The 13,992-nt window shown below is 31.8% G+C and overlaps 1 protein-coding gene across 7 annotated transcripts in view; it reads right to left on the bottom strand.

Moving 5' to 3' along the window:
* Nucleotides 1-1,141: 1,141 nt before the first annotated feature.
* The window catches only part of IPO5 (importin 5), a 115,225-nt gene continuing 102,374 nt past the window's right edge, over nucleotides 1,142-13,992 (bottom strand). For 6 of the 7 annotated variants that reach the window (XM_031958576.1, XM_031958580.1, XM_031958574.1 and 3 more), the window contains 8 exons: nucleotides 13,194-13,366; nucleotides 9,711-9,822; nucleotides 9,531-9,586; nucleotides 7,871-7,993; nucleotides 7,088-7,307; nucleotides 6,366-6,594; nucleotides 2,456-2,597; nucleotides 1,809-1,895 (listed from right to left, as the gene is read on the bottom strand). In XM_031958576.1, coding sequence (XP_031814436.1) covers nucleotides 1,809-1,895; nucleotides 2,456-2,597; nucleotides 6,366-6,594; nucleotides 7,088-7,307; nucleotides 7,871-7,993; nucleotides 9,531-9,586; nucleotides 9,711-9,822; nucleotides 13,194-13,366 — 1,142 coding nt within the window. Of the gene's footprint in view, nucleotides 1,896-2,455; nucleotides 2,598-6,365; nucleotides 6,595-7,087; nucleotides 7,308-7,870; nucleotides 7,994-9,530; nucleotides 9,587-9,710; nucleotides 9,823-13,193; nucleotides 13,367-13,992 lie in introns of all 7 variants that reach the window. The other variant, XM_031958573.1, reaches the window with a different exon arrangement.

Raw genomic sequence — 13,992 nt, 5'->3', positions numbered from 1 at the left:
ATACTTCAAAGTGTTGTTTTCAGTTGATCAAAACAAATATTAAAATATTCAGATTTAATCACTTGGGACAGATGTTAAATATCAAGTGTAAGGACTTTCACATTTGAACCAAACCCATTATTGCTTCTCCTTAGGATTTACTTTTACTTGAATTGCAGGTTATAGAAGCTTCAAATGACCACTCTTGAATAAAACCTCATTATTGAAACAAAAAAAGTCAATTGACATAGTATCTTATACAATATGCCACAAATTAAGTGAATACCCAATCAGTAAATTAATTTGAAATAATAAAATTAGCTATTGGCAGATTGATGTCCTGTTTGGTTGTTGCTACTGAAAACCTTATTTTTGTGCTCAAATCTGCAAATGCTTCAAATAACAATGGGGAGATCTTTAAAAAAAAAACAAAAAAACAAAAAAAACCAAGCACTTCAGTACATTTAAAGTTCGTTTTAAGAAAGTGATGCAAATCATTTAATGAAAAATCTTTAATTCTGAAAAGTTAATTTTCTGGTCTACGCATAAAGTTCATTTTCATATCACGGTTAAGTTTAGTACAAACTATAAAATGTTAACACTGAAGCTTTCAACAGAAATCTTATTAAGATCCCTTAGAAAAATTGTATATTCAAAGAAACACAGTAAGCTATTTACTGCTATGAGGTTAATAAATACATAAAAGGAAAAAAAAAACTGACACATGAAACTTTTTGCTGAATTTATCAAATTAAATATTTTAGTCATAATATCCCATAATAATGTCAATAGATCGGCAAAATTTGTGTGGCATTCTAGTAGCTGCAATTTAAAACCAGAACATTAACCAAATCTTTTAAGTTTGGAACAGGCAATTAATGAGGATAAGCCTAATTAAAACAAATTATATTTGCTGAGATATGTAAATCTCAAGAACATTCGATCATCAATAGTGAGAGTTAACATTATCACAGCAATGGCTAATTATTTTAAAACCAATGAGAAAAGGCAAAAACACAATGTTTGAAATTTGAATTGCACAAGGCAAAGCTTCCGAGGAAAAACATACAAGCCAAGCTGTGACTTAAAGAATATCAAGTTATTTAATCTTTAAAAAGAATTAAATGAATAAAAGCCACACAGCACTGAATTGTACACAAGCTTCTTTTGTATTTCAATGTTGTTTATTGAGGAGTGAATGAGAGACTCTGTCAGACATGCCAAAGACACTTCACATTCAAGGGGCTAGAAGCTGAATAGCTTCTCACATTGAGTCACTACACAAGTCTTTTAGGAAAAAAGAACTCAAAGTGACATCAATATGAGATTTTCATGCTTGATGTTTTTGTCTTCAGTTTTTTACTTTTTGATCTACACTGGTGTGCTGGGTAGAAGGCTTCTTTCTACCCTACAAAAAGACTCACACTCCAATTAATACAATTAACACTAGATGTATAGAAATGTTTTCTGTTAAAATGCACATCTACTGTTGAATAACTGGTCTTAAAGCTGTTCTCCTTAAAATTCATTATGTCTAATGAGAAAATTCATTGTTTCCCTTTCACCTTCCCACAGGTGGCATAATACCGATAGAAAAATACTCTTCAGTGCTACAGTAAGGTTTATAGGGAACTTCTTCGGTCTTATGATGGGCATCCAAGTCAAAACACCCTTCTGACACCCAGCGCTTCTCTTCCTGGCCGCTTTGCAGAAGAATGGCCTACACGCACTACAGTTCTTTTGTGCTCAAAAACAAAACAAAGAAACCTAAACAAAAGGGTAAACGTTTATTTGGAGTTAGTTTTTCTGGTAGGTGATATTAAGGCCCTTCAAGCAGAATTCAGGAGCTCTTGTATAGCCGCCTGCTGCTCAGCATTGAGCTGTGATATGCATTCAGTCCATAATCCTCCAGAGGTCTATGGAAGAAAAATATTTCCATCAAAACTCAGAAATGATAAATATGCAAATTTCAACAAATATTCAAGTTTATCTGAAATTTTTTTTTCCAAATTGAAACTTATGTAACTTATGTAGAATAAGACTCAACTTTTTACCATGTTGCATGGATTTTCAACTAATATTTATATTGATTTAGAAAGCAAAGTTCACTTTAATGACTTTGTAGATCTTGAGAAAGGATTTGCTTAATAACTATTTTTGATATTCATAGGCTCATAACATCAAAATCTAGAAGAACCTTAGAAGTCAACTATCTTACATCCTTTTCAATACATAGCCAAGTAAAACTGATGTCAAAATTATAAGGCAAGTGATAAAAGAGCAAAGTCAGTATTCAAAGCCAGGTCTTTCAGACCCAAAATCTGGTACTTATTATATAATATTTTGCTGCCTTATGTGTAAAAATAATATATTCTATGAAAGGTGTTGCCAGTCTGAGAACTGGTTTTGATTTTTTCTTTGCAATTCCTAAACAAATCATAAAATTATAAATCTGAAGTAACAGAATTGAACATACCTGTACTTGGCGAACAACATTAGCCAGACGTTTGGCACAAGGATCTTCATGTTTAATAGCCTCATGAATTTCACCATCTGCAATTATACTGAATATTTTGGGCAGATTGGAATTGTTCGGACCAAGAATGATTGGATGATTACTGATGAAAAGAAAACAAAAGACATGATCACAGATACTTATGAGCAGAAAATATCATCTATATATAGTAAAAATGTAAAACAATTGTCCTAAGATCAATGAAAATGTTACAGAAATATCAAAATGAGTATATGCGGATTGCTCAGAAAAAAAAAAAATCCAAAAAAAAAAAACTTTCTTGAAAAAGACATTGTTGCTTTTTAAGAGTAAGAGCAAACTTTTAGTGATAGCAAAGACTTAGAAATTGAGGTAATATCCAACAATTGAGGAATGGCTGAACAAGTTACATATAGTATGTGACTGTGATGGAATATTGTGCTATAAAAAATGACAAATTGGATGTTCTCAGAAAATCCTGTTATTTACATAAACTAAGATAAAATGAAATGACCAGAACCAGAAAAACACTGTACACAGTTAATAGTAATACTGTACGATGATCCACTTTGTCAATGACTTAGCTATTCTCAGCAATACAATGATCCAAGACAAACCCAGAGGACTCAACATGAAAAATACTATCTGCCTCCAGGAAAGAACTGATGGGAGTCTGAATTTAAATAAGAGCATACTTTTTTTTGGTGTGTGTTTTCTCTTTCATATTATGACTAATATGAAAACATGTTTTGCACGACTGTACATGCATAATATATAAAATTGCTTGCCTGGTCAATAAAGGGGGATGGAGAAGGGAACAGAGGGAGGGAATTTGGAACTCAAAAATCCCCACAAAAATGGAATTTTTTAATATGTAATTGAAGAAAAGTAAATAAAACAAAAAAGATGCAATCCACACAACAATACATGAGAGGCAACTTTCTTTTTATACTCCATTATAAGACTTAAATACAATGCCAATTGAGCAATCTGAATAAACTACCTCCATTAAACATGGCCCTTTCTCTCCTAGTATATTCTGTTTGTTTCCTTGTAGTAGTGTGGCTTATGTATCACTTATAGATAAACAGATGGCTTCAAAAAAATTGCCTGTTTGATGGTGTCATTAGCAAAAACAAATTCAAAGAGGATCTGACTCTTCCAAAAAAAAAAAAAAAAAAGACAGCATCAACTACAATCTTATAATGACCACAAAATGCATAGAACCTAATATTAGCTTAGAGACAATGTTTAGTTTAGATTTGAACATTGAAATTCAACACATATGTGTATATGTAAATTATCTTGAACAAGTTAGCCTCATATTTCATTGATCATCTTTATTTCTATTAATCTTTAAAGAAAAGTTAGAATCTCCTTCAGTTATTTTAAAACATGATTGTTTGAAGAGGATTACAAGCTTCACCAAATTGTCAAAAAGATCCACGACACAAAAAAAGATTAAGAACCCCTGTATTAGGCTGTGTTGCCTAGCCAATCATTATTTCTTATACTAACAATCAAAATTTTTACAGGTTGACAACTACAGCGAAATAATATTTTAATATCTTTGACTTTCTCAATTGTGTTTTATTTTTCCAAATACTACTGGGTAAAGAGTTTTCAACATTCACTTCTGTAAAATTTTGTTCTTCCTTCTCTCCCCAAGACAGAAAGCAATACAAGTTACACATGTATAACCATCCTAAACATTTCCATATTTGTTATATTGCGCAGCAAAAAAGTCAGAAAAGGGGGAAAAATGAGAAAAAAAAGTAAAACAAAAAAATGGTGAAAATACTGTGCTTTGATCCACATTCAGTCTCCAGTTCTCTCTTTGGATGTGACTGGCATTTTCCATCCCAAATCTATTGGAACTGTCCTGGATCACTACTACAAAGCTGAGAAGAGTGAAATCTACCACAGTTGACCATCACATAATCTCGTTGCTTCTGTGTATAATATTCTCCTGGTTCCACTTTCTTCACTTAGTCTCGGTTCATGTAAATCTTTTCAAGTCTTTCTGAAATCAACCTGCTTATCATTTCTCATAGAACACTAATATTTCATAACATTCAAAAACAGTAACTTATTCATCTGTTCTCCAATTGATGGGCATCCACTCAGTTTCCAGTTCCTTGCCAATATAAAAAAAAAAAACAAAAACAAAACTGCTACAAACATTTTTGCACATGTGGATCCTTTCCCCTTTTTTATGATCTCTTTGGGATACATATAGACCAAATAGTGAATTGCTGAATCAAAGGGTAAGCAGATTTTGAGAGCCTTTGAGGCATATTTCCATCTTGCTTCCCAGAAAGGTTGACAATTCCACCAATAATGTATTAGTGCTCCAGTTTTCCAAAATCTTATCCAATATTTATCATTTCTTCCTATCATCTTAGCCAAATGGATAGGTATGAAGTGGTATCTTCAGAGTTGTCTTAATTTACATTTTTCTAATCAAGAGTAACTTAGAGCATTTTTATGACTAAAACTAGCTATAATTTTTTCCATCTGAAAAATGTCTGTTCATATCCTTTGACCATTTATCAAATGGAGAATGACCTGTATTCTTAATAAATTTGATTATGACAAATATGGAAATATGTTTAGAGAAAGTGCACAAGTTTAACCTATATTAGACTCCTTGCTGTCTTGGGGGGGGGAGGGGGAAGGAAAGCTAGAGAGGGAGAAAATTTTGTAACACAAGGTTTTGCAAAGGTGAATGTTGAAAATTATCTTTGCATGTATTTGGAATAAAAACACTATTAAAAAAAAGGAAACGAAGCCTTTTATCAAAACCACTGGCTGTAAAAATTGTTTTCCAGTTAATATTCATTGCATTGGTTTTGTTTGTGCAAAACCTTTTTTTAAATCCAAACAATTCAAGACATATTTATTTTAAACAAGACTCTGTGCTCCAAAGTCCAAGGATACAAAGACAAAAAATGAAAGTCTCTGGTCCCCCAAGGAGCTTACATTGGGATGGAGGGGAAAGGGGATCAATAATACTAGCTGTGTGACAAACTATGAGAATTGCCTTAATTTGTGCCTCCATTTCTTCATTTTTTAAATGATTGTAATAGAACTTACTTCCCAAAGTTGTTGACATGATCAAATGAGATGTTTGAGAAGTGCTTTGAAAACCTTAAAGTATTTATGTAAATAATACTTTTGCTGCTGTTATTAATAGGTACACAAATGAATACAAGGCAGTTTGAGGGCTATTATTTTGTCTTTCATTTTAAAAGACAATCACATCATCAGGAAGTACGACACCATGACATGCAACAAATGTAAGGATTTAAGTGAGGGAGAACTGTGCAAAACCTTTTAAATTTTTTACAAGTTAATTGTACACTATTTCAAAGTCCGATTGTTTTGGTACAACAAAATAACTGTATGGACATATATACACACATACTTTAACATATCTAACATATATTGGTCAAACCTGTCATCTTGAGGGGGGAGGAAATTGGAACAAAAGGTTTGCAATTGTCAATGCTGAAAAATTCCCTATGCATATATCTTGTAAATAAAAAGCTATAATAATTTAAAAAAACACAACACCTCCTTTTGTAAATAAAAAGGAAACTGCAAAGGATTCTTTTCATAATCCTTTTTTGTTTTTGTTTTCGTTTTTTTTGCAAATTTCAGGACAAAATACATTTTTCTTATGCCAAAACGATCTAATTACAAGGTGGTTTTTTAATATGAACAACAAATATAACCCAGGAAGGTTATATTTTTTAAGGATTCTCAACCACACAAATAGAAATACTCAAGTTAATCCTTTTCAAAATATTCCCCACCTCCCCCCCAACACAAAATAAGGAAAAGTAGGGATATTTTTTCTTTGTTAAGAAACAGTGAATTCTGATCATACCTTTCAATTAGGTCACATAGATAATTGAAAGTGTGAACTGCTTCTTCTTTATCTTCATGAAGTGGAAGCCATGATAACCAGTGTGGTAGGATTTCTTCAACATTAACACAGTCAGGTTTGAACTTCATAATTTTCCCTACTGCAGAGATACAATTCTCAGTTGCGTTAACATTTTCTTTGGTTTTAGAATCTGCAGACTGAATCACTCTTACCAGCAATGGAAGTGCTTCTAAAAAATAGAAACATTAAAAAAAATAAAAAAACTGGTTAAATCTTAATAGTTTTTTTTTTTTGGGGGGGGGGGGGAGAAACCCTATGTATACATTCAACCACATATATAAATGCGTAATCAAACATACATATATATAAGACTATGATAAAAAGCAGGATAACAGTCAAGAAGAATGGGGATGGGATACTTTAGCTCCAGCATTGGAGAACTCAAAATCACAACATTCAGTTTTCTACTTCTAATGCTAGTAGTGACAAACTAAGAGTATATGAGCTTTATAAAGTTACTACTACTACTACTACTACTACTACTACTGTGTACTCCCTGTGGCTCCAGGCTCTCTCTAGAAAGCCAGCTTTAAAAAAAAAAAAAAAAAAAAAAAGCCATACCTAACTGCAGTAGTATGGTAAAAAAATCTGGAACATATAAAGTCTATCCATTATGATAGTGATCACTGTCAGAATGAAAAAGTTATGAAACTAGAAAGTACCTGTGCAAAAAGGACGATAATTTTCTCCACCAAATTGTGCCATAACTCCAAGGCCATAAGCAGCAGCTTGCCTGACTTCTGGGCTGTTGTCACATACATACTGTAGCATTGGCCTTAGGAAATATTCTGCGTATTTAAAAGAAGATGGACTGCAGTGCTCTATGACATCATCAAAGATGCACAATCCCCACTGTCTGTCTGGCCATGGTCTATGAGGACACTACAAAATAGAAAAGAAAAAAATTGAAACTTTTCTTAATAAAGGTCTTTATACAAAAGTCTTATTACAAACTTATACAATTTCTAGTGACAAAATTACATCAATAAATACTACATATAATTGCCTTCTCTCAAAAATACTTGAGAAAATAAGTAGAAAATGTTTATGGAGCATGAAAAAATTATTATACTGGCATAGCTAAATTAAAATGGGAAATAATCATTTGCCTTTGAAATGCCAATTTTTGTGGCCAAGAAGCCACACTGAATGTGATTAAGAAGGGAAGGCTATAAAGTACCAACACCCAAGGTAAAAAGGAAAAAATTACTGGTGAGCTAAAAATATGCTGGGAACAATAAAAAAGATGCATGGAAAGATTTGTAATTTAGGTGTTTCTTTTATGAACTCACAGTTTGCTCATCAGAAAAATAAAAAGGCTGGCCTAGAAGATCTCTAAATTCCTTTCTATTACCAACATTTTATGATTTTAGTTGAGCCTGTTATTTAAAATTCTTATTTCTTTGAATACATTAATAATAATATTAACCTAGAAAAATACTTACAATTAAATTGACAATTAGTGGAAGCAGTTGTTCAAACCATGGCAGTATCTTTTCCTTGTAGCTACTAAATATTGAATGTAAAATATCTGACACTTTAGTCAGAATATAAACATCACTGTCATCCTAAAATGAACAAACAAGATTTTAACAAACTTTCAGAAAGCAGTTATCTTTAAGTTACACACACTCAGTATTTTAAATTTCATATGATTAGAAAAAAAAAAAAGCAGTTCCATAATTATGTCAAGTAAATTTGTTTTATGATTTTTATCACTAAAAGTAAATAAAAACTCTATTCTGGTTTGATCATGTAGATCTAAAAGGTGGCTTATGTACACTGACAAGATGGTGTAGTTACTAACTGAAGAAAAAGATATTCTCTGAATGCTCTACCTAATTTCTGTTAAGAACTTTTCTAATGATAAGCCAGATGGTAAGAAGAAAACTAATTATGCAATGTCATCACAGGTAAATATGTCATTTTTCTGTCTAGGTCTCAAATTCATCTGTAAAAGGAGGAGGGAATTGACGCTTTTCACTTATGACTCCCTTTTGTCCAAGAAATTTTTATATGAGTCCAGATATATAAGTATACAAAAATTGGATATAAAAATCAAACATTTACTGATAATAAATCATAATTGTCATCCCCGAAACATTTAATTATGAGATCCCATATAGAGTCACAACTGACAGTTTAAGAAGTTGAGGACTCGATAATAATAATCTTTTTTAGGAACTAAATGTGATCCAATTATCTCAGAGGATACACTTTGTCATTCCTATTTATCAGTTCAACCCAATTTGTCCTAACTTCAAAACTTCCCAAAGAGAAACACAGTACCTCACCTTGACAACTCATGTTTGCAAATCTGCCAGTTTTAAGGGTGGATCAAAAAAAGGAATAAATTTTTTTTACATAAGAGTGAGGGAAGAAGATAGAAAGTATAGTGGGACAAAGCAAAATCAATAAATTTTGATAATTATCCTCCATATCACAAACCAAGCTCCTAAAAAGTCAAACATTTCTTTATAATGGGAATACAATTATTGAATACATATCTGTTAAAGATAAAAACTGGAAAACAAAATCCAATTAAGTGCACTCTCCCCTTTACTCAATGCAAATGGCTTAGCAAAAATAAATAAATAAATAAAAATATTCAAACATTGTTTTTGCCAGAGGCTTTTATAGTTTGGTTTTATATTAAAATAACCACTTAAATTTGGATTATGTTTTTGGTCTAAAAGATCTAAATTAAATGAGCAGAATCAGAAAAACAAGGTGCACAGTAAAAGCAATACAGTTTGATGAATGACTTCGCTACTTCTCAGCAACACAATGAAAAATGCTATCTAATGCCAAAGAAAGAATATATGGAGTGTATGGAATACAGATTGAAATATAATATTTTTCACTTTATTTTCTCAGTTTTTGGTCGTTCTCTCCCCCCCCCCCCCCGACCAAACATGGAAATGTTTTGAATAAATGCACATGTACATATATCCCTATCAAATTGCTTACCATTGCAGGGAGAATGAAAAGAGGGAGAGAGAGAATTTGAACTCAAAATTTAAAAAGACAAATGTTAAAAATTACTTATGTATAATTGGGAAAATATATATAGAAGATCTACAGTCTAACAAGAGAATAAGTTACCTCATCTTGTAAGGACTCTTCTACTTGTTCATCATAGTCTTCATCTTGTCTTTTAACTAAAACAATAAACCCAAATAAAATCTTAAATGGAAGCTAAACATTGCTAATATATGCATTTTAGAAACTAGAATTATAGCACTCAATTATTAAAATAGGAAATAAAAACAGCAAGTAATTTACCCTGTCTTAATTCCTGATTTTTAAAGTGTTCTTCAAGTTTGCCTTTCAGTATTCCTCCAAGTTCTTCAAAGTGTTCATTATTAAGGCATCCATCTCCCATTACTTCAATACACTAAAATATTTTAATGTAAAACAAAAGTTTAAGTTAATTTATATTTTAAAGAAAATAATCTTTTAGTATAAGCAAATTAGGACAAGGGATAGTCACAGTCTCTCTCAGATTTGGGGAGAAGGGAGGAATTTATAGCCAAAGAACTAGAGAACATTATGAAATAAATGCATTAAAATTGTTGCACAAACAAAATCAATACAGCCAAAGATTAGAAGGGAAGTAGAAATTCCCTTCTAATTTTTACAGTTATTATTTCTGATACCCAATTTCTAAAATATATAAAGAATTTATTCAAATTTGTAAAAATACAAGTCATTCTCCAACTGATAAATAGTCAAAAGATATGAACAGACAAGTTTTAAGATAAAGAAATTATATTTTAGTTATATAAAAAATGCTTTAAATCACTATTAATTAGAGAAATGCAAATTAAGACTACTCTTGAGGTACTACCTTATCTCATTCATTTGGTTAAAATGACAGGAAAAGATAATGATGAATGTTGGAAGGAATGTGCGAAAAGCAGGACACAGAGTGGGAAATGACCCAACTATTCTGGAGAACAATTTGAAACTTTGCCCAAATTACTATATTGTGTGTACCCTTTGATCCATCAGTGTTTCTATTGAGTCTGTATCCGAAAGAGAACATAAGAGGGAAAAGGACCCACATGTGCAAAAATGATTGTAACAGCTCTTTTTACAGTGGCAAGGAACTGGAAACTTGGTGGATGTCCCGAAGATGCCCCTCAGCCAAGGAATGAATAAGTTATGGTATATGAATGTAATAGAATATTATTTTTCTAGACATTATCTGATGAGTAGATTGATTTCAGAAAGGCCTGTAAAGATTTACATGAACTGAGGCTGAGTGAAATAAGCAGAACCAGGAAAACATAACAGTGATAGCAAGATTATGTGACGATCAACTATGATAGTATGGTATTTTCACCAATTTTGGTATACCTTTTTCTTTCCCCTTTTGTTCTGATTTTTGTTGTATAACATGACAAATATTGAAATACTTTTAGAAGGATTGTACATGTTTAAACCTGTTATCAGATTGCTTGTTTTTTGGGGGAGGGGGAATGAAAGGGAGAAAAATTTAGAACACAAAGTTCTGTGAAGATGAATGTTCAAAACTATCTTTGTAAAATTGTAAAATTTTATGCATTGTAAAATTATGCAATACTATCAATAAAATACTATTAGGGGAAAAAATATAATTCCCCTTAAAATGAGATAGGATTTTACTAATAAAAGACTTTGGGAGGCCAACATTAATCAGCTATTAACATGTTCAATCCATATTTCAGTATTACACTATATATGAATGGAAGGACACAACATGCTCTAATTTTCTGTTAGAATGTATGAAATGTATGAATGGTTTAATGCTTGATTTTATGCTTAATAGTCTGGTACAAAGCATTAATTATAATTAAAATGTTACTAATTCAAGTCATCTAAGAGATAAATTCAAATTATTTTTTGCTTCTGAGAATAAACCAAAGAGTACAGTGCCCATAAATAAATCTTTCAAGATTCAATTATACTGAATGCTTCAATCTCCTGCTGAGAATTCAAGTCCTAAAATAAGACTGCTAATTGGGATAACTAGACAGCTAGACATAAACTAGAATAAACTATGACTATCCAAATGATAAAATCCCAAAGACGTCATCTGAAGTTAAGAGTTGTTAGAATTAATTTAATCTCAAGGAGAATGTTATAGACAGGATCATGGATCTAGAAGGGGTTTTAGAATTTACCTAGATTCAGATGAGTTTCCTAAGGGTATTTGTTTGTACTCCCACACTGTTGTAATTACAGACTATCACATAATACTCAAAACAATATGTTTCAATCCTACCTATCTAAAACAGTTTTTCCCCATCACCCCACTATATGAGAGAGCCTAAATGTTGAAAAGTCAAAGGATATGAATAGGCATTTTTCAGAAGAAATTAAAGCTATTTATTATCAATAATTAAAGAAATCCAAATCAGTACAACTCTGAGGTACTACTTTACAACTATCAGATTGGCTAACATGACAGAAAGGAAAATGACAAATACTACAAGAGATGTTAAAAAAAAAAAAAAGACATCAATAAACTGTTGGCAAAATTATGTACTGCTCCAACCATTCTGGAAACAATTTGAACTCCATCATGTGTCTATAAAACTGATACTCTTTGACCCAACAATACCACTATTAGGCCTGTATCCTAAAGAGATCAGAGAAAAGATTAAAGGACCTATATGTACAAAAATATAGTGGCTCTTTTTGGATGGCAAAGAACTGGAATTTGAGGGGATGTCTATTAACTGGGGAATGACTGAACAAGCAATAATGAGATTTGATGGAATATTCTGCTGCTGTTAAGAAATGACAGGCAGAATGTTTCTCAGAAAAACCTGACAAATCTTTCATGCAATGTTAAGTAAGGAGAACCCAAAACCCTCCCAAAACATTGTATGCAATATTATAAAGATTTAGCTACTTTGATTAATACGATGGTCCAAGACAATTCCAGAGGATCCATGATGAAAAATATTATTTACAGAGAGATATAATGAATTGAGTGCAGATTGAAGCATGTTTCTTGTTTTTGCCTGTGAGTGCTTTTTTGCAACATGGTTAGAGATATTTAGTATAGCTTCATATTTATAGCTGAAATCATATCACCTGTCTTCTTCTAAACAAGAATTTTGGAATTCAAAATTTAAAAAGAAAATGTTATTAAAAAAGGGGGGGGAGGAGGAGCACACAGCATTTATTTCTAAGTGAGTTAAAGAAGGCTGTTATTTTTCTACTAGATATGAAGATGGAAGAACAAAAGCAGATGCAAAATGAGATCCCAGAATTAATGACCATTGATTATGCTTGAAATTGGTCTGCACTTGGAAAAAAGAAAAAAAAAAAAAAAAAAAGGTCTTTGTTGTGTTACAAAATGTTAATATAATAAAAAATCTGACCTGGAATCCTTTAATTCACTAGAAACAAAAGGGCATATGGCATATGTATTTATGCATCCGTTTACTCTGTTGTGGAATTCTTTTGTTTGACAATTACTATGAAATGGCTTGAGACAAAAATATTTTGCAGGATAAACTACAAGTATGAACCTCCCTTAACCCACAAAGTCTACATTATTAGTAGACAGTCTCACAAAGATTTGGTCATTAAACAAACCAAAAAAACCTTAGATTGCTTAAATTTGACAATGAAAAAGATGAATATCTCAACCAAACTACAGCTCAACTCAAACCTTTGTTCTAGAATAGATATAAAATCTTTTTTTTTTAAATTTCAAGAAAACATAATTAATTCAAACTTATTCCAACAAGAATTTTTTTAAAAATTCACCTTTGCAAAAGAATGCATGATCTCTGACAGGACATCAGAATCTGGCTCTGTTCCAATAGCCTTGATGAGGGCATCACACATGAAGTGCCACATCTGGGTGAGGTATTCAGGACCACGGACTCTTGCACATTCCAGGAGAAGGGGCATGGATTCTGCAGCCGCCACTCGGACACGTTTCATTGTTAAGGAAAGAGAATAAGGACAAAACAGTCTTCCAAATAGCTACATTATCCTTTCCCTTGCTTCTTGACCACTTTTATTTATGGTATGAGCTACAGCACATAATATGGGAGAATAAGCTTTAATGAAATCAAAAGCTTACAAATCTATAATGGAAGACAATTTTAGTTCTCATCAATCAGTGTGCAAAGTACTACTGCCAAAAGCAGACACACTGGCATTTCCAAGCAAACATGTCCAAATGATATCAAGGTAACTAGGACAAGCTAGACTATAAAATAAAATATAGCCTAAAGCTTATCTGACATAGGCTTTTGTTTTACAGAATAAAATTAACCTCTAAAATGATTTTCAAATTCATTTAACTAAATTAAACATAAATTTGCTGCAATTAACATAAGTATCCCAAGATAATATTTTTAGACCACAAGAACATGCCCCTAAATGTTTGTTATTCATTTGAAGTAAAATATTGGTAGGGGTTCAACTGCCCAATTCTATGATATACCAGAACTAACTCAATTTTCAAATAATTGGTCCAAATGTGAATAGAAACCAGTGAACTTTCTTTGCCTTGGTTCCTGGGACTTTCTATATTCAAGTTATAACAGTGTGGGAA

Source organism: Sarcophilus harrisii, chromosome 3 (assembly GCF_902635505.1).
Source record: "Sarcophilus harrisii chromosome 3, mSarHar1.11, whole genome shotgun sequence".
Lineage (NCBI taxonomy): Eukaryota > Metazoa > Chordata > Mammalia > Dasyuromorphia > Dasyuridae > Sarcophilus > Sarcophilus harrisii.
Note: the sequence above shows the minus strand (reverse complement) of the source record. Positions and strands in the feature narration are given on the sequence as shown.